Here is a 21,656-nt window from a genome sequence, read left to right on the forward strand (position 1 = left end):
CCGAAGGGGTGCCTGGGTGTGTGCCGTAGTGCCTTAAATATTAATACTCCTACATCAAAGAGGGCTCTCCCACGGCCGTCCTCTCCCTCTCTCCCTCTCTCGTTAGGAAGGGAGGAGGGGAGGGAGAGCGGAGGGAGAGGGTCCTCGTATCCGTACGGGGGAATATGGTGTGGGTGTGTGTACATGCCGATGTGGGGCTGTCTGTCCCTTTTTTTGTGTACAGCGAGTTCGCCGATGTTCGTTTGTGTGTGTGTGTGAGTGTATCTGTGCATGTGTGTGTGAGTGCGTGTGTGATTGGAATGTCAGGGAGCAGCTGGTGCACACTGATGGAGACCCCGGAGGTTGCCGTGGGAGTGGGGGGGAGGGGGGTACGGTTGTGTGTCTTGTCTGCGTGTAATGGTTTTGTGCGTGTGTGTGTATTGTGGGTGTGTGCATTATTTCATTGTTAGCCTGTGTTCAGCCTTGATTTGAAAAACCCTTGGAGGCTTTGTGTGTGTGTGTGTGTGTGTGTGCGTGTCTGTGTGTGTGTGTGTGTGTGTGTGTGTGTGTGTGTGTTGGATTGCCTCCACCTGCATGTGTGGTGCAGGCGTATCTCGGTCCCTCTCTGTGCTTATTAGTGCATTTGCCGTGTTGTTGCTGCCCATCTCCTCGGCTGGTCTGATTAATAGTGCATCTAATATGTTGTGATGCTGCTGCGGCTTGGTGGCTGTGTGCCTGTTTGATGATGATGTCTGTATCGATAGTGTAGATGTTGCTGGCTAGCAGGTGTAGGGGGCAGGGTGTGTGCGTGTGTGTACGTGTGTGTGTGTGTGTGTGTGTGTGTTATGGGGGAGTCTCGGGGGCTGGTGGAGGATCTCCCGTGTTTCCAGGGAGATGGGAGGATGAAAGTGCTCAGTCTGCCATCTCTTCGTTCTGTGAGGGGAACGAGGGATGAGGGAGGGTGCTCAGAGCGTGTGTGTGCATGTATTGCATCGGGCAGAGTGTAATGTTTATGTGTGTGCGACAGACCCAGAGGGTGTGTCAGGTGTGTGTTGTGAGTGTGTGTGAGAATGTGTGTTATGTGAGTGAGAGCATGACAATGTGTGCGTAAATGTTGCATTTACACATTTGAGAGTGTGACAACACGTTTAAGGGTGCGGGACCGAGTGAGAGTGTGTACCTGTGTACGTGTAGGTGTGTGTGTGTGTACGTGTGTGTGTGCATGTGTACGCTAAGCTCCAGACATCCCCACAGTGTTACAGTAATGTTTACGGATGTCATGGTCCTCACATGTCACGTTATACAGATGCTGAGACCCAGCTTTGGCCCTGCTAGTGACTGCTTTGCTCATGTGCATGCAGTGCCCTGTCCTCTTAGGAGCGAGTGTGAGGGTGGCAGTTTGCGTCAGCGTTTTTGTCAACAGGTATATGTCACCGAGTTCGGCAGGTTACCGTGCCTCATCGCGAAACATTTTATAAACAAAATGTGGGCGTGGCCTCGATGGCATATCTGCACTGATGCGGCCCTTCCTCTGTGGAATCCCGTGGGGACGAGAGAGACCACTTCTTCAGTAGGGCCATGGAGAGTGGGGAGACTCCCACTCATTCCACAGAATGACCTCCCCTCAGGAGTGTCCTGCTGAGTTAATATCTTGAGCAACAGAGCGCAGGCCTCTCAGTAGAATCCTATGCTAATTTCACACACACAGAATCCTGTAGAACCCCCTAGATAGACCCCTTGGTAGACCCCCTGGATAGAGTTGAATTCTGGGGAATTGACCCAGTAGTAGAATTCCGGGGAATATAATGAAACCCTCATACTTTCAGTCTTAGAATATTGGGACTTTCTCTCATGGAAGAATCCTGGGGACTAGACCTCTCACAATAGACTTTTGTGCAATAGAGATTTCATTAAAATCTTGGAGATTCTCGAATAGAATCCTGGAAAATATAAATACAGGCTCTTTTATTATGATCTTATGGAACAGTGGAACCCCTTGACCAGAATACTGGAGGTCGTTTTAATATTAGCAAGAGAACACAGTGTCCAAATGCATTCAGTTTCCAAAATCCCTGCAGTCATTTAGTGCACATTGCTCCTGCGCTGAAGGATGAAAAGAAAAATCATCTTTATTTGGCTTATTTTTGTCTGTTTGTTGGAGGAATAGAGAGCGAATATTTACATGTATGTGAGAGTCTGTATGCATTCTTGTGCACAGAATGTGTTTGTATATATCCAGGTTTGTGTTTATATTTACCTGTGGTGGATATACTGTATGTTGATGTAGGAACCAGTATATATGCCTGCGTGTGTGTGTGTGTCCAGCAGATGTGCATGTTCTTATGCTTTTGTATAAATGTGCGAGAATTTGCACTCGTGTGTGTGGGTGTGTGTGTGTGTGCGTGCTCGCGTGTGTGCATGTGTGTAAATTTGCGTGTCTGTAACACGAGTGGAAACGCCTTCCCCGTCCCTTGTTGAATTCTGTGTGGGTTTTATTTCTATTTGATGTGGGTTGGAGTGGAATGATGAGGATCGGGGCCCTCTGATTGGCTGGGGTGTGCTAAATGATTTATAATCCTTTCCTCATGCGGCGCGGTGCCTCATTTGCATACGGTTGCTATAGTTTTCAGTGGATCCCCCTGCATTCGGTTCTCACTGCCTGTAGGCTTCAGAATCTGTGTGTGCGTGCGTGTGTGCAGGCTGACGATGAGTGCGTGTGTGTGCATGCGTGTGTGTATGTACGCGCTTGTGTGTGCACCCATATGTGGGTGTGTGCATGTGCGGGCTTATGTTTGAGTGTGTGTGTAGTTTTGGAGTGTATTTCTATGTCTAAGATGCTGCTTGCCATAGCTGTAACTGTTCCTGCATTGATGTACCTGTGTCTGATTTTTGCAGAGGCAGGAGACAGTACATTTACAGCATCTGCATACTGCTACTTAAGAGAGAGAGAGAGAGAAAGAGAGAGAGCAAGCAAGGCATTGATACCACTGCTTCTCTTGTTTCTCTGATAGACGGAGCAATGCACGTGTTAAAGTGTGTGAAATCAGAGAGAGAGAGGAAGGGATCACACTCCTTATTTTTGCTTGTGTGAAGAAAAAAATTGGATGGAGAAGGGTGGAGACAGAGAGAGGAGAAAGACACTGTGGCTTCTCTCACTGTGTGTGTGCGTGTGTATGTATGTATGTATGTATGCATGTATGTGTTTGTGTATGTTTGTGCGCGTGTGTTTGCGCGTGTGTGTGTGTGTGCGCGTGCGTGCGTGTTTGTGTGTATGTGTGTATGCGTGTGTGTGTGCGTGCGTGTTTGTGTGTGTGTATGTATGTGTGTGTGTATATGTGTGTGTGTGCGTGTTTGTGTGTATGTGTGTATGCGTGTGTGTGCGTGCGTGTTTGTGTGTGTGTATGTATGTGTGTGTGTGTATATGTGTGTGTGTGTGCGTGCGTGCTTGTGTGTATGTGTGTATGCGTGTGTGTGTGTGTGTGTGCGTGCGTGCGTGTGTGTGTGTGTGTGCGAGCGTGTGTGTGAGTGTGTGTTTATGTTCTCTGCAGAGCTGCAAAAGTGTTCAGATGTTGTTGCCAGCTCTCCTCGCTGAATCTCCTGGTGGCCATGAAGCTTGGTTTTCTGATTCTGCTCCCTCTCTCTCCGCCTCGCCCTCCCTTTCTCTCTCTCTTCCTCTCTCCCTCCTTCCTGCAGAAAAGGCCCTGAGCCCCCCTATACTGGAGCTCTGGGTACTTCACCCAGTTCTGTAATGCCAGGCAAACGCAAGCCTCTTGCAGGCAGAATCGACCACATGGGGCTGGCTCTGTTCGTATGGCTTTAGTCTACAGGCAGCGGAACAGGGGGCTTTAGCCTCAGTCACAGAGACCAGCTGCATACGCTGCTTTCCCTTCCAATAAAAATTGAAGCCTTTGAAATGAGAAAAGCTGTTGTTTCTTAATTAAGACATTTTTTTAGTGTCTCTTGAAGTCAGAAATAGGTATGCAAACCATGAATGGTTCCAAATTCAGGTCAATTAGTGGTTTCATTTTCTGTCGTGTGTTTTATTGCAAATTATTCCTTCACACAGAGCTTGCATTTGGCAGATGAATTCAGTGTGGATCTAACAGCTGAAAGTGTGGGCACCTGACATCATTTGTGGAGGATAAAAACTCCAAAGGCGAAGCAATGTGAAATTGCCTACAGCTTAGAGATGTAGCAAACCCTCGCAGCTTACAGAAGACGCATTTAACATGGCTATAAAGCCACCAGTAGAGCCAGAGATAAGTAAAGTCACAATCAAATCAGTGCCATGGTAGAGAAGGCAGTGGTCCAAACCTGCTTTGTGTTGAAATACATTTCTAAAGGACTTAAACCCATTTTCAGGAACCTTATTTGGGCGTGACCAAAACCAGCATGCACAATTTGGTCCCCAGGGCCACATATGAGAGCCCCTGGTGTAGCTCACCCTCTCCGCGCGCACACGTGTAGGTAATGGGTTGGTCCGTCCTGTAGTCTCAGTAGCAGGTCACAGCTGTGTTGTGGATGTGACTGTCTCCGCCCAGTAATGGTGTTCTAGGGAAGGAAGGGGAAAAAAATCCTCACCTTCACTGGTCACATGGTTAGCTATGAAGTCATCGTGTGAGTCGCCGCAAGACCCAGACACTCTGGTGTGGGCAAATTTGTGTCCCCTGGGAAGGGCTCTTCAGCGTGCTGCAGAGAAGATGCCACTGAATGCTGATAGGCCTGTGTGTGTGTGCGTGTGCGTGTGCGTGTGCGTGTGCGTGTGCGTGTGCGTGTGCGTGTGCGTGTGTGTGTGTGTGTGTGTGTGTGTGCGCGTGTGCGTGTGTGTGCATGTGCGCGTGTGCGCGCGCGTGTGTGTATGTGTGTGTGCGTGTGCGTGTGCGTGTGTGCGTGTGTGTGTGTTAGAGAGACTTTGAGTCTGTCAAACATTGAGGGACAGTGGGTGTGACTTCCTAAATCTGAGCACTGCCTCCATTTTGAATTTATTATTCAGAATATCTCATTAATAATTAATCAGATAATACTAATAATTTTGATTGTTTTACTGCTTGTTATCTCATTTTTGTTAAAATCCTTATTTTCTACGGAAGCTTTTGTCGCACCATGCTTAGCAACTCAAATATTTCATTGCTACGTCAATGGAGCAAGTGGACTGAACAGAGCGATGGAGAGGGAAAGAGAGAGCAGGAGAGAAGGAGAAAGGGAGAGACAGAGAGAGAAAGAGATAGCAGGAGAGAGGGAGAGGCAGAGAGGGAAAGAGCGCAGGAGAAAGAGAGAGGGAGAGGCAGTCATGGGCACACTGCTGTGTCTGATGTACAATGAGTCACAGTGTTGGGGGGAGCAGTAAGAGGGAGGGACTGGTGGTTGTTGTTTCCCTGGGGACGGAAGAAACAGATGCACGCTCTCACACAGGCAGGGTCGTATCTGAGCGCACTCAGATTGCAGAGTGGATGCTTAGTTACTCAGTCATTGTGCTTGTGTGTGTGACTTACCTGTGTGTGTGTGTGTGTGTGTGCGCGCGTGTGTGTGGGACAGGAGCCGGCAGCTGAGAGCGAAAATGACCAGAATGAGACCATGGGGAGAGTGGATGAGGGAGTAGAGGAGTTTTTCACAAAGAAGATCATCCCTGACAACCCCCTGTGAGTATCACACAACAGCAATACACACACAGACACACACATGCACATACACATACACGCACATACAGACACACACACATATACATACACACACACACAAATATACATACACGTGCGCACACACACACACGCACACTCACAAACACACACACACACGCACACGCACAAATACACACACACTAATGCACACACATGCACACACACGCACCACACAAATGCACATACACACACGTGACCACACTTTCCCATGCATGCACTCATATGCATATGCGCATGCATGCACACACACATTGTTGTGCACGCACTCACATATTCTTTATACAAGAAAAACAAAACCATCAGACTGATGTTTTCCTGCTGGTCTTCATACAGTATCATCCTTACTTGCATTTTTACTTGAGAATTATATTATTTATTTTAACATTTCATTTATTACTGTCCAGTAGTCTGCAAAGCATCTTTCTGGGCTGTTCTCAGAAACTCATTTTCCCACCATTCCTGTGTGCAGTAAGAGCCAGAGGGAGGAGCCCCCAGTAAAAGCACAGCCTGTAGAGCCTGCCAGCTCAGCGCCCTCTACTGGCTCCTCCAAGAACATCAAGAAGAAGTTTGGGGACTTCTTCGCCTTCAAGAAAGTCCGTGCGGCCCGGGGGTCGAAGGGCGAGGGGGGCCCAGAGGGGAAGATCAAAAAGACTTCAATTGCGGATTTGATACGGCCGCTGAGGGAAGCGGCTCGGGCAGAGAAGGAGAGAGAGAAGGAGAAAGAGCGGGAGAAAGAGCGAGAAAGAGAGAGAGAGAAGGAGAAGGGGAGGGAGAAGGCAGCAGAGGAGAATGCCGCCAAGGGAACCGCCGCTGTGGCGGAAACGCCGGCCCTCCCGGTCGCAGTCCCCGCCCCCAGCCCCGCCCTGACACCGAGCCCCACCCCCACGCCAACCACGACACCTGCCACCGCCGTCACACCAGTGTCTCCTCCCGCTGCCACCTCCCCCGTAGCCCCTACCACACCCACGCCCTACCCCTCCCTCGGTCCCGCCCCCGTCCCCGTCGTCGAGCGTGAGAAGAGCAGGACCCTGGAGAAGAGCCGGACGCCGGTTGGGGAGAGGAAGTTAAAAGCGACGCGGCGTTCTCTGAGGGAGGGGAAGTCTCAGTCCCTCATCCTGCTCACGGGACTCGAACCCGACGATGCAGGCACCCGCAGCAAGGTATGAGATCTACAGAGGGTTAGGGGAATGGGGTCAGGGGTCAGGGGAGTTGCAGGCAAGTGGGGTGTCTTCAGCTCTCTTTTTGGGTGTAAATGGTTTAGGCGTGTACATCTGTTTAGTCAGCAGCAGTCTGCAACAATGTCACAGTGTTTATGGCTGCTTCCCAGAATGCATTGCTGATGTTGTTGCTGGTCCAGTGGTTGTCCTTGGGGTCGTTCTGACGCTCTGCCTAACCCACTGTATCGTTTGCTCTGTTGGATCCCTCCTTACATTGCTGCTACCATTTATTATCTTCACTATTGGCCTGGGCCCGGCCTGTAAAGGATAGGCTCCCCCTCTATAGCCAGGTTCCTCCCAAGATTTCTTCCCATCGGGTAGTTTTTTTCTGGCCGACATTAAGTGTTTTTCTTCCCAATGGGGAGTTCTTTACCCCAATTGTTTGGTTTTTGGGGTTCCGGCCTGGTTATTTTGCAGAGTTCCACTGTCTTCGTGACTGTGTGTCAGCGAAGTGAGGATTAAATGAAATACGTTTAATTTTCTGTATCCGGCAGTTTTAACCACTACCTCTCTGAATACTGAATACAAGTGCATCAACAGTTAAAAGGAAACCCCTCACTTGTCCAACATAACATAAATGTAGTCAATTTAATTCATTATTATCAAAGATATCAATGTAATTAATTAAATCGCCACATTCATTGATAGGCAGATCTGTTGGACCAACCTTTATCAAATGTACAGCTCACAACCGGATTAAAATTAAGAAATTCATCAAAATAGCCACAAATATTCACTTCTAATCTAAAGATGAGGTTCAACTACCTTAAAAAAACAGAAAACACGATGTTATACACGATGAAACGATGAAAGATTACAGTCACAAAAGAAATTAATGAAAGAAAATGCCAAACCACAACCTGTTCTCCCAAACAATCCAGAGGAAACCATGATCGCAGTCCAAAACCAAGAGACTGCTGAACATTACAAAAAGCCAAGGATGAAAATGTAAAAATTCCAGGTGAGCTGTAAGACAAAAACATCAGATTTTGTGCACATCAAACACCACATAACACCAGGCCCAGATGCAAAGTTCAGATTCCTCAGATGGCAACAGCAGATATCAACCCCATAATATCCCCCACAACAGATGTTACTGGCACCCAAGAACTACCTCCTCCTGATGTGTGAATTGTGGGGGTGTGTCTTATCTGAAAACTACCAAATTTATGTTTTAAAGTGGCCTTATGTTGTTGGAAGCATGGCTAAGCACTATGATATTATTATCAAAAGATTCATTGTCTTGAGGTCTTTATAATGAGATCAAATATGGGATGAATATGTTAGGAGGTAATCCAGCTGACCTATAAAAGAAGAACATAGAAGTTCACTACTGCTTCTGACAACAAGAGGTGATTTTTCAACTAATAATTGTTCAATCTCACCAGTTGCGATCTCCACCTTCAGGCAAAATATTTTCCATGTAACAAAACCAAATCGTACCATGTTGGTTTCTGCTTGAAACAGGTTCTAAAAATTGAGATTTCAACTATCAGGCTTCAACAAACATTATATAGACATTGAGATAGATTTTCACTCAGTGATTTCAATTAAATGTCACAGATTAAATTCAAACTTAAAAGGAATATGGATTTGGACTTTGTGTAGCATGTAGCCATGCAGGGTCTGTGACCCCCAATGTAATATGTAATATGTAATATTATATAATATTAATATTATATAATTAATATATATCAATATCAATATCTATATATATATATATATATAATATATATAATATATATAATACATATATATATAATATATCAATATATATATATAATCAATGTAATATGGTGTCCTGTAGCTCGTCCAGGGGAGAGATACAGGAGGAGAAACAGCTCTCCACAACAAGCCAGACTTGTACAGACCTGTAACATGGCTTAATGGCCCCAAGGATGTTTCCTTTCATGTTTGTGGAGTGGAGAGTAGGGAGAGGGGGCAGAGAGAGAAAACAGATACACTCCTATAGTCATACAAATGATATTGTCTGCTTCTCAAAGATGATAATCTAAAGACTAGGTATCTGAAGTGCCTCTGAAGCGCTATACAAGTAAAGTTGATAAATTCTTTGGTCATTTTGGTTTCATTCAGATCGGCTAAAGATCCCATGATGCTCTCAGCCAGGAGATGTCTTCACGCCACCGTCCTTAGCGAATGGCACTGTGTTGCCTTGGTGACCTAGTCTAGACTACACCAACTCTATTGCATCCTTGCATCCCCCCCCCCCCCCGCCCCAGGCTGACTGTAGATAAGATGACTCCAGCATCACATGACCTGTGTGGATGGAGCAGCCATGGAGAAAGACTGATTTATGTTCACTCCAGGCGTGTGGTGCGAATGAAAGTGCAGCTGTAGCCTCTGTGTTCTCAAAGACTCAATGACCTGGCCCCTCCCTACCTCGCTTGTCTGCTAAATGTGTACACTCCCCCTTGCACCCTCCACTCCTCCAATACTGGTGCTCTACTCACCACCCCCAAGACCCATCTCCGTAAGTGTGGTGACAGAGATTTCTCTGTGGCTGCTCCATCTCTGTGGAATGCTCTTCCAGTAAACATTAGGGAAGTAGGGAGTGTAGAAATTTTTAAATCCCTGCTCAAGACCCACCTTTTCAGGATAAGTTATGCTTAGTTTCACTATTGCCTTGATTCGTATGTTGTTGTCTGTGTTTATGCTTTATTCTGTACTTCTTTCTGTATTACTGACCTACTGCCTTCTGTGCTCACTGTACTTACTGTTTTTTACCCTTTCAACTTTGTTAAGCAACCTTGGGCTCTGGGAAGGAGCTGTATAAATAAAATGTATTATTATCATCAATATTATTATTGAAGTCCTACCAGACCTGTCACATGCATAAAACAATGTGAAGGTTAACAAAATCATTTGTGCTGAAGCTGCTCAGCAGTTCAAAAATAAGTGCTGACAGTCTCACCTGTTCCTATTAAAGCAATATACCCCATGGTCTAGAATGGGTTCATGGCAGATCCTGACCAGATTCTGACCGAACCCTGACCCCTGTCACTGCTGGTTGAGACTGAAAGTCCCGTGGGCTGTCGGGCGGTCAGCCAAAAAGTCGCACAGGGAGGGAGAGTTTCAGTCTGTTTTTTCATCTTTATCGCTCAACAGCGACTCCTGTGGTCAGTTGGGTTCAGGCCTTCAGAGAAAACGTGTGCCAGTGTGTTCCCTCCCAGATTAATGACTGATTTTGCAATGGTGGGACAGGCCTACAATTTCAACCAGTAATCTCAAATTTGAAAGAAAACAAAAAATAATAGATCGTTCAAAGTTTAAAAATGTTTAGTAAGCCTAGACTCACACTATTAACAGTATAAGCTGTAAAATAAGCCTGTATTTTAAACATAATAATGTGAATACCTGCCCAAAACAGCTTGTTTGCTACTTTGAGTGAGAGAGCAATTTTGGCAGATCTTGCTCTCAATCGAAAATTAGGTTTTGAGTTTACCTTCCCACTTAAACCAGAGGCCATAGCTGTGTAGTCGTTGGTCTGCACATGGCAGAAACATAACAGGGCACAGGTGACTGCAAGTCCCACAGTGACACTAGTAAATCCAGTGCACTCCAGTCCAGCCCTTGAACCCTTGAAAAGCCTTAGTAGTAATGCTGTGGGGAGTTTGGACTGAAACAGTCAAGTAGCGTGTACAGTGGACTTGCAGGCTCTCTGAGATACCTCCTCAGGACCTGTGGGCCTTCAAACATCGCCTTCACTACAGTGTCTCTACAACCAGGAGTGTGCGCAACAGAAACTGCTGGACCTGCCACTCAGAAATAATTCAAAGATGTTCATTTTTTTTTAGCTGTAAGAACCCTGGCAGTCATGAGACTGAAATGGTCCCTATTCCACCCATATCATCACATAGAAACATTTATGAAGGTGCACCTCTGCTTCAGCTCCTAGAAAAGGCAAGGAGAGTAAGGGGAGTTTCTCCAACCCAGGGGAATTACGGCAGTGGTAGAGTTTATATTTTCTGGCATGTTGCATGCCTAGAATAGTGAGTATTAACGTAGCTGCTCAAGGGTCTTTCTCACCAAGCGTATCTGTGGCCTAGGAGTTTGAATGTCACTGTTGGATCTTGATGGTTTCTCCCCCTTGGTGTATCTGTGACACTCCTGCAGCCAACTAGCTTCTCTCTGTTGCATCTGAAGACCACAAGTGTAAGACAGACTGTTACAGCTGGATGGTTTCTCTCTTTTGGTGAATATGAGCTTGGAGAGTAAGTAACACTGTTGCAGCTGGGCTGTTTCTTTGTTTTGTTGTATCTGTGGCCTAGAAAAGTGAGTGGTTGCAAGTTGAGTTTCCACCTGGGTATTCTGCCATCGATTGGGCTACGTACAACATCCAGATTTTTTCAGTGACTATGAAATAAAACCCAGGATCCAGCCATCTGTTTGCGAATAGACAGCGAACATAATAACCGGCCAATATAACTGAAGGGTACAGTACTGCAGATGTGTAAATGTGAACTCATGACAGGACCTGTATAAGGATGTGAAATACATATGCACTTATGCAGATCTGTGTTGTGTGTATCAATAGCAGCAGAACAGCTGATAGAATGTAATGGGAAAGGATGTGTAGTTATCTAGGTGGTGCTAATGCCGACCCCCTTCCTATTGGCTGTCTTTTTCCAGAAACACCTGAGTGAGAAAGGCTCATCCAATGAGGGCCCCTCCAGCTTTGAGCAGCGCGTCCACGTCATGCTGCACCGCATGGGGGTCACCAAGACCCTGCCGTCCGACTCCAGGAGGGCCCAGGTGAGGGGCTGCCCTAAATCCCTGAACGGGACGTCCCGCCCGTCGCTCGCGGAGAGGGTTTTTGGTTCGCCCCTCTGGCCGAGGCTGTGCAAGGACGTCTATTATTATCAGCGCCCCCCCACTGCCCTCTCGTTCCCCGGAGCATTCTGGGACAGATCGGGTTATTGCAGCGATGATGCTGGCGGGTCAGGTTCCTCCCTGGCGATGTCCCCCAGGCTGCGGTGCCAAGGCTTGGTGGCAGGCGCAGAAAGCATAGCCAGCAGGTTCTGGGTTCTGGCTTCAAGTGGCCCCAGGGAGGAAGGCGCTGTCCTGTAGTCCTGGGCTTTTATTCATAGAGCATGTCAGAGAATGATTGCTGATCTAGGATCAGCTTTGGCTTTAAGCTCATCATGGATAGTGTTGGTGTACCTGGTTGGTGGAAGCACAGCAGTTGGGTTCGGTTGTCTTATGTATAGCTTCATACACTGGGTGGGGCATATGGCTAATGTTAGGGAGGGGGAGACACAGGACACTATTTTATTGAAATGGGTACAGTCACAAACACAGAGTTAGAACAGGCTGTGACATTCCTATTCATAGATGCCAAACCATAAGTAAAGCACTACTTAATTTCAATTTGGCCCACCTGGGGGAATACGTCACAGTTGCTCCTAACCTTTTTTTATATTAACCTTGTATCTGAGTACCTTCTGGGTTATTGTAATTGGCCATGCAGTAATATCCTGACCAATGGGGTAAGCAGTAAAATGTAGAAGGAGGAAGCTGAACTGTGTTATCTCCCACACACTTTGCATACGGGGATGCTGAAGACACTGAGAACAAGGGCGAGGTAGAGGTTGGTATGATAGGAAATTTTAACAGACTCTCTCTCTCTTGCAGAACAAAGAGGGAGAACTGAGGAAGGCAGACTCTGAAGGTAAGACATGTTTTACTCTGTAGCCCTCTGTAGCATTGCTGGATGGTTCTTCTGCACCTGGCATCACTGCATGTGCCCTGCCTCTGCTAGCTCAGTGGATTCTGCAGGTGTAGGTCTTATTTAGAACAGTGGTGCTGCATAGATGTCAGAAATTATAGTTACCAAGTGCTGTTGCGTTTATCGAAAGTAGAAAACGCTGTTGCATTGGCCCAGAACAACCCATAAATTATTGATTGGGCTTAGATCTAATGATCTGATGTGGATCAATATTATTAATCAGCCATTATCAGTATGTATGCATGTCTGTAGTTATAGATGTTGAAGGGAGCGCCGGAACTCAATATGCAATTATTAAAATGAATAGAGCTCTTTAGTTATTGCTGCTCGGTGGATCAGCAGCTGTCAGTCAGTTTTCAGTGTGTTTGGATATCTGCAGTTACAATGGTTGATTAGACCAGCAACATGCAATCAGTAGTTATCAGTGTTTACAGATACATGTCTACTTACGGTGGAGTAGGCTGGTGACATTCTGTATGTAGTTGTCTGTGTGTAAAGATTTTTGAGGTCCATATCTTTTGTGTAGAACAGTAATAGACTCAGGGTGTACAGATTTTTATAGTTACAGGTGTTGGCTGGAGCCGTGGAATTCTATCTAGTTACCACAGTTGAGTTGTGCACGTTTAGTAATAAGTGCTTAAGGATTTCTGTTATCCTATCTGTTGAATAGAGTAGTGTAATGATTACATTGCATCACCAGCTACCAATTTGTTTCAGTGTCGAATAAGTTCATCAGTGTAGTTATTGTTGTGTGCAAGTTCCTTTGACTTTGAGTAGTGTATAAATATTCCGTCTGTAGCTATCATTGAGTACCGGTTTTTTATCCATAGTCACTGAGTAGAGCACTAGAATTGTATTTGTAGATATCCCTGAGTGCGTAAGGACATCTGTGTTTATCTGTGAATACAGCGAAGACGGCCATTATTACCGGCTCCCCTGCAGCAGTCATGACTCAGCAGCAGGCTGGCACAGATCCTCAGAGGTCACGCCGTATCATTGAGTTGCCGCTCGTGCGGGACCGTCAGCACGGGCACTTAGATGTCTCTTGAACCAAAATGGTGTCAGAGGTCAAAGGTCGATGTTGTTGTTGAAGCCTTACTGATGTGGAACTTTCAGAGGTCATTTTCTGAGGGATGTAATCCCTTGCCTGGGGAGATGTTATAAGTCACGCTGTCATTCTCGGTCTGTCTGTGCTCTCTGTGTGCAGCGCTGTGTGTGTTTGTGCATTCTCTCTGAGCACAGTGTGCGTGTTGTGTTAGTGCAGTACTTGACTCGGTCTGTGTGTTTTCTCTCAGTGCAGCATTTCGTGTGTGTGGGCGTGCGTGCGCGGGCATATTCCAATGTTTTATGTTTGTCAGTGTTCTCAGTACAGTCTGTCTATTTATTTAGGTGTGTGTGTGTGTGCGCGTATGTGTGTGTGAGTGTGTGTGTTTTCTCTCAGCGCCGTCTGTTCCTCTGTTCCAGGGACGATCATTGACAGTAAACCTGAACCCCCGCCCACCTTCATGAAACCTCGCACAATGTCCACATCATCAGGTAACACGCACACCTGCAAGATTTTATTTCATTCATCTTTATTTTAGCAGCTGACTCTCATTGAGATTAACTGCTTTATTCAACAAAGACCTGGCAAGAAGACATCAGTGCATACAAATGACATTATGAAAGCACTTCATGCATCACAATTAACTGGAACGGATTAGCTGTCATGTACGTCAGCAGGAAACACACATCAGTTTAATGCGTGCCTCACCTACACACACAAGGTCATATACCGTATGTATGTAGTCATAGAGACGGTATAGTGAGGCTTCATGAACCTCATGATGGGCGGAGCTGCAATGAACTATCACTGGCTTGTCTGAACCAATCAAAATGGTTTTCAGTACCACTGTTTAGCTACCAGAGCGAGTGGTTCAAATCACTGAGTCATTGAGGACATTGGAAAGCTCTGCCCATTTTCAGTTTCATGAAGCCTCATTCTTCCCTGTCTAGTAGCCCGTATGGGACCATCAGCCCATATAGCTGTGTGGTTGTAAAATGCATTGAGCCGTATGCTGTCCCACAAGTAGTAAACCTAGCGGTGTGATCAGCAACGCTAATGAACCCTCTTTCCTCAGATATGAGGCGACCCGTGCGGGTGGGCGTGTCCACACTGGAGTCCCGCAGAGCCTCGGGGCCGGGCGAAAGGCCTCCTCTCCCGGAACGCCCCGGTCCGCTCCCCCCGAAACCCGCCATGAAACCCCCTCTCCCGGTGCCTCTCCCGGTGCCCGAGCCCGCCGCCTCCGCACCGCCTCCCAGGACGTCCCCGGCCACGCCCGTCCAACCCAGCACCTCCCCGTCTCGCGAGGACAAACCAGCAGAGCCCGACGCCCCCCAGCCCCAGCCGAGGGACCCGCCCACCCCCTCCCCCAGAAGGGAGACACCCCCGGCACCGTCACCACGCAGGGGGGTCTCCCTGGGGGACAGCCGGGTGCGGGCAGAGAAAGCACAGTCCGTCACTGAAGGTACCGTCTCCCACAATGCACCTGGCTTATAAGTTTTGTGGTCGCATTTAGTTTGGATGTGGAAGAAACCAGCTTTAGTTTCCCCCATTGTATAGTGTGCTATGTGACACCGTTGTCAAAAATGAGTTATCAGCACATTGTGTCATTTTGCTGAACAGTAGATTTAACCATCAAGATAAGACAATGCAATGCAATGCAATGGGACTCGGGAAAGCTGCATATCACAATATTGCACTATGTGCTGTTATGTGCTCCCTTATTTTAAGCTCTTGATTTATAGTTCCAGTTAAAAATAATCAATACAGGTCTATTCTTGGCCCATTGTTGTGGTGGGGTAAGCTTTGACATATTAGACTGACTGTGCATGAGTCAGTGGTGTGTACAATAGCGTTTATGCTTCCGCTCTATGAATGTTTCTGAATGTTGTCCACGAATACAGATATTTTCAGATCTGGTCTTAATGGAGCCAGAGGGTGAAGTTCTATTCTGTTGAGTTTACGATCTAAACTGTGATCAGTCTTGCTTATTGCTTGGGCAATTTTAATTAGGCAATTTTACATTGTGTGTTAAGTGGCTGATTTACTTATTTAAATTGATCGCAAAATCACATACCGGTGTTTGAAATTGTACTGCTTAGAAGGTTTTGAATACCAAAGACATACGGAAGGTGGTCCTTGAAAGGTGATAGAAGGGATTCTGCTGCAGATTGTCTACCTTTGCTGCGCAAGGTAATTGTATGCAAATCAAGTGGAATATTGATGCCTTGAAAATTTGTTCAGGTGACAGAGGTTAACACTTGACTTTCATCAAAGTGTGAAGAGGCACAAAAGCTGGTTGTGTGTGTGTGTGTGTGTGCGCGCGCAGTCTGTCAGCTTAATTTAGATCAGGGATCTCAAATGCAGTTTATGGAGCACTGCAGTGTCTGCTGGCTTTGTGGTTTCCTTATAGTCAGGTTCCAGTGTGGGCCTTGGGCACCTAGGCCCTGTTTCACGAAGCAGGATTACTGAGTTAGCTGGATAACTGTGCTGGGTAAAACCCGGAACCCTCCCAAATCTGGCACACGGACTGAAGTAAAAATAGCCGTTCCGGGTTTTTACTCGGTGCGGTTATCCAGCTAGCTCACAAATCCTGTTTTGTGAAATACCCTCTTGGAGTGTTAACTCGAGGGAACCGAGAAGCTGCATCGCACTGGAAAAGCTGCACGCGCTGCTGCCGCCCTCCAGGACCGGAGTTTGAGGTCAGCGGTCCAGAGACGGTCGTGTTTTTGTGTCCCGCAGAGACCCTGCCAAAACCGCGGCCGCGCATGAAGCCGTCCCCCCAGCGGCGCGCCGTGTCCGTCCACGAGGAGTCGCTCCGCGAGCACGCCGCCCTGCTGGACCCGGAGGGTGAGCGCGCACTCAGACAGGAAGTGACACGCGCACAAGCGTCGTTTTCGCGCGGTTTATCTGCCGTCTCGAAGAACTGTGATCGTAAAGTGATCCATTGGTGACGTGTCAAGGCTCACTGCCACCCACCGAAGTGAATCCTATTCTACAGTGAGATGGATTCCTCTGTCCTACACTCTTACAAATGAATTATAGATCTTCAGTAACTGCATGCCTGGCCTCCTCTTCTAGGCCTCTAACTATAGTGACTGAACTCTGTAACAGACACCGTTTTTTCACTTCTAAATGTACAGTGGGGACCAAAAGTTTGAGAACCAATTATTTTGATTACTTTTTATTTTATTTTACCTGTTTTATGTTTTCGTGAAGCGATCTTGGCTTTGAAAAAGGTGTCATATAAATAAAACTATTATTTTCAATGGCTGGTACAATTGGATACTCCATTTTTGTTTCTTATTCCAGAATACATTACTTCTTAGTAAGTCAAAAGAAAGTGTGCAGGTTTTCGTTGAAGGTAAAAAAAATAGTTAGTACTTGGTGTGTCTGCCTTTTCGCCTTGATTACCATCTTCACTTTGTTTGGCATTGATTCCACCCGCTAATGCAACACCTCACCTTCCAGTTCATCGCAGCATTTCTCAACACTTTCCGTAGACAGCCTGTTGATGTTACTTGATGTTTTGGTCTTTTTCCTCTTCAACTGCTCCCATAGATGTTCAGTTGGGTTCAGGTCTGGTGGCTGTGGCGTGAATACCATCCAAATAAGCTCCCCTTGTTCTCATTCATGAAAGTATTCTTGAAAAAGAAGAGCATCACAATTGCATTATTCCTTGATAAATAATGAAAACAATTAGGACTTGGTCGTGTCCTCAGACTGTTGGTCCCTATTGTAGCTGTTAGTAAATTCAGTGCCCCCCCCCAGCTGGTCTAATCAGTGTGAATCACAGTATGACTAATTATCGATTCAGTCTGTGGGCGGGCAGGGGGCCCGTGGGGCCACGAGGAGAGGGGGATCTGTCTGCACAACCTGGGGCTGGGAGCCCCGCCCCCTCGCGCATGACACCTCTCGTTCTCTCCTTTCTCAGAGCTGAAGGCGGCGTTGCCACGGCTACAGAGGTCCCCGGTGAGGAAACGGGCCAACCTGGGGGAGCTTCCTCCCTGCAGTGAAGACCAGCCTGAGGGAGAGGGGGGTGAGTTGGGGGGGGCGTGGGCGGGGGCAGGGCGGGGCAGTTGAAGGATGGAGAGTGGTGGGCTTTTTTGGGGTTTAAAGAGGGTGTTAGGCACATTTGTGTTGGAGTCCAGGTGGAATACAGACATTGCACATTGACCACAGAGGTACACACCGTCGATCAGTCTGACTTTTCATAGTGTAACAGGTGGCACAGTGCACTACACACCCATCCATTCATGACAAATGGGCTCATAAGCGCCACTTCAAGTCAGACTTATTACATTGACTAGCAGAGTTCCGACCACTTCCCTCGGCATCGAGTCTCCCGGAGAAAACAAAATCATCACTCCGGAACAAAAGGATTGATTTTTAAAATTAGTTCCAGGCCATCGCTTTATTTTTCTTAACGGCAAACAAAGGCAAACGTATTTAGCCCTGATTGTCTGAAGCCAACCATCCGCTTGTTATTATTATTGTTATTTAATACGGGGTGTTACAGAATATTCCTCCAGCCTCTCCTTCTCGACATCCATATAATGCATTTAGCTCTGGATTTGTTTTGTGAAGGAAAAAAAATGACTTGCTGAAGCAAATGCCTACCAACAACACAAGTGTGTATTCAGCTTTTTTTACTTCCCAGTGTTGCCCTTGTAATGATGCTCCACCCCCACCCATGTAGTCACCCCTGCAATTGACTCAAGATAGTAGCGTAATCTGCGTTCGGTATTAAATTTAGCCGAACACTGGCAGGCAGGCAGGCACTGTAATCTCTAGGCAGCTACCTTATTACATCAGAATCGGGTCTTGACAGGTTCCACCAGCTTGAAGCATTACCAGAATTAAGCCTCAAGGTACGCGAGCAGTAAATTTTAAAATCGCCATGGTGATTGCCACTCAAACTCCGATCACCGCTGCGCTAACATAAACGAGCACGATTGCTACGCCAGCGACGTGCCTGCTTCCGGTCTTGCTGTGCTTTCACCCTCTGACAAACAGCTCTGCGTTCTCCGTTTATGAAGATCATAACTCTTTTAGGGAGCCTTCGGCGTGCCTGCGAGTATCAATTATTACATCACGGCCCTCGCGCACTGCACCCGAGCAGGGCTCACATTACGATGTGCTATCCGTTTGCTAGAACGATCTCCGCTCGGTGGGACTGCGATACGAAGTCAAGCCGGGGTAAAGTCCTCCGCAACGTAACTGATGTGACAGGCTTACGGAAAGCGGCCTCTCCTTTAATGCGATCGCAGCGGAAAGCCGACGTTCGCCGCCTGAGCGTTAATGACCTAGGCGACCGTGACTGATGGAGAGCGAAAGCAGAGATTTCAGGACTGGTCACACGATACTGTGGCTCTTCTCCCAAATAAAACCAATGGTTTGTTTCCTCATGTTGCACATTGGTTCAGATTTATCTAAGAGCCCTTATACAGAAAACTGACCAGGAGGAGAACCCTGTTCACATCTTGCCAAGTTGTCATGCTAGTAAGGTGTGAACGGACATGACATTGATCGCCACTCTGGATTCCGTATACAATCTTTGTTGGCAAAGACTCCTTACCTGATTAGATTGTTGGGAGACAGGGGCATCAGTCCAGCTTCTTCAAATGAACACTGGGGGAAGGAAGGGAGGGGGGGAAAGGAAAGTAAACGGGAAAAGAGCAGGAGAAAACCAGCAGGCTTTAGGGCAACATAGATGCTAGTACATGGTGGAAGCTGTTTCTCCTTTTTTGAACGATTGGCCTCCCAGCGAAGTCCAAAAGGTATCAACACCATTTGCCTTTTCTATATTTGCAAATACATCTATTGTTTGTAGCTTGTGAAATTATTACCAAAGTATATCCTAAACCTCCTTTTAACCCCAAACATATTATATATTATACGCTTTAAAAAAATCTATATAGTACCAAAAAAAAAGGCTGTTGGTTCCATAAACAACCACTGTTCAAATAAAATAATTCTCTCAATACACTTGTTTTAAGAGTGGATTTCAGGAAATGTTGATCCAGTCTGTGCTGGCTCCTACTGTTCTCCAAGGGACGCCAATTAGTTCCCCAAAAATCCTCCATTTTAGCTTGCCTGGGGCCACTGCTTTGATGGTTGGAGACTTTAAAGGGGAACTCCACCTAAAAAAACTGATATTCTCCGTTTCGCCCTCAGAATAATTGGTGTGACCCATATTTCATATATCAAAACCAAATCTTTAGCCTGTATCTGCAGAAGATTAGAAATGATGTCAGTGGGATAGAGCTCTTTCACAGATCTGAGTAGAGGTGTCTTTTGAATGGGCACTTAATGGTGTAACGCTGTAATGCTGACAAATCTTGTTCTCTCTGTATTTCTGAAGTCACAATTACTATACTTAAGATTGAAGGTCTGTTTTAATTTAATCTGAACTCCAGCTTCCACTAAATTTTGAATGCACCCTCTTAAATGACACTAAAGGCGAAGTTATGTAGCCACGCGACATTACTTTTGGGGTGAGGCTCTGCACATTTTGTTTGTTGTGGGCTATTAGAAATGAGGTTTTTCTTAAGGTGAGGACCGGCATATTAAATGAGGAGTTTCCCTTTAAAGATATCTGCGCATATGTACACTGCACCTGTGAAAGAACCCTTTGCTTATGCCCCGCCCTCAGCAGGTGAAAGAAAGAGCGACACAAACCTGAACAGCCAAGAAACAGACGCCAGCTCGGTCGTGGAGAAGGGGGCGGGGCTAAGCCCAGCGGGGGCCGGACAGGAAGACGCCACGGCGGAGGCGAAGGAGGAGGAGGAGGGGGGCGAAATGGTCTCACAGCAGCACATGCCGCAGGGAGGAGCAGAACCATCAGACCAAAGAACTGATCCCCCCTCTCTCAGAAACACATGAACTGACCCGGAGCAGAGTCTATTTTCTACCATGTTTTCCCCCTTTGCATTGCACGCCAGACTATGTACAAAAAAATAATAATGACAAACAAATCTTAAAAAAGAGAGATGAAACAGTACCTATACTTGTTAAATATTATTAAAAAATGAATTCAGATGTGTTATCAAGAGTCGCGTCTGCGATGGTGGTTTGTAATCATTGGTGCGTTTGTGTGGGGTCACCCCTGCTTTTTTTTTGGTTTAAAACTTAATTTGTCACCATGGCAAACGTCTTCATCCAGGGGACCTTACATCACTCATGTTTTACGAGCTGTCAGTTACAGATATTTACACGCAGTGCAGGCTACGTTAATGGCAGTGCCCCGGGCGGGAATCAAACCTGCAACCTTCTGGTTAACACCCAAACATTCTAAATACTGGACTGGTTGTCAGGATTCCAACAGGAAAGGCTCAAAGGAGGGTTGTTAAAATAGTACTAAGACAGATTGACATTCATTTTAACAAGCATAAATTCAGAAATAAGACGGGCCCAAATGACCCACAGTGTGGAATTTGTACAAGTGTGTCGCCTTTGACTGAGAGGGAACATTACATACATTGTTCTAAGAGAAGACTTGTGCTGGACATAAAAATGTTTTGTAAGAGATCTACAGGACAAAAAGTTTTACACGCGTGATTTCCACAGAAATCGGTTAAACTCAATGTTCTTAGGGAGTTTGTTATGCCACATTATTTCACTCCCTATATACTCATAGCTAAGCATTCTGTGTAACATGGAAAGCTGTCCCCCACCTGTTTAAACAAACCGGTGCCTGCCCGCGGCAGATGGGTTCCCCCTCTGAGTCCGGTTCTGCTCAAGGTTTCTTCAGTCAGGGAGTTTTTCCTTGCCACTGATGCCCTAGGCTTACTCTTTGGGGGCCGGTTCTCTGTAAAGCTGCTTTGTGACAAAGCTCCTTTGTTAAAAGCGCTATACAAATTTTTTTTTAAAACAGATTAAACCAAAACATTACAATTTCACGAAAATTCACTATTGCGTTGCCAAGGACCATACAGTGGCAATGGACATTCTGAAGTGCAATGCAGTGTAGGACACTCCCGCTAATGGGAACC

The 21,656-nt window shown here is 46.5% G+C and overlaps 1 protein-coding gene across 1 annotated transcript in view; it reads left to right on the forward strand.

The window, feature by feature from the left end:
• carmil2 (capping protein regulator and myosin 1 linker 2) overlaps positions 1–20,716 on the forward strand; it is a 65,450-nt gene extending 44,734 nt beyond the window's left edge. Inside the window, exons 32-40 of the mRNA XM_064337924.1 lie at positions 5,515–5,618; positions 6,127–6,817; positions 11,525–11,647; positions 12,527–12,563; positions 14,085–14,156; positions 14,741–15,127; positions 16,405–16,512; positions 17,597–17,701; positions 20,318–20,716. Coding sequence (XP_064193994.1) covers positions 5,515–5,618; positions 6,127–6,817; positions 11,525–11,647; positions 12,527–12,563; positions 14,085–14,156; positions 14,741–15,127; positions 16,405–16,512; positions 17,597–17,701; positions 20,318–20,547 — 1,857 coding nt within the window. The 3' untranslated portion in view covers positions 20,548–20,716. The remainder of the gene's footprint in view (positions 1–5,514; positions 5,619–6,126; positions 6,818–11,524; positions 11,648–12,526; positions 12,564–14,084; positions 14,157–14,740; positions 15,128–16,404; positions 16,513–17,596; positions 17,702–20,317) is intronic.
• The last annotated feature ends 940 nt before the right edge of the window (positions 20,717–21,656 follow it).

The sequence above is a fragment of the Anguilla rostrata genome, chromosome 5 (assembly GCF_018555375.3).
Source record: "Anguilla rostrata isolate EN2019 chromosome 5, ASM1855537v3, whole genome shotgun sequence".
Lineage (NCBI taxonomy): Eukaryota > Metazoa > Chordata > Actinopteri > Anguilliformes > Anguillidae > Anguilla > Anguilla rostrata.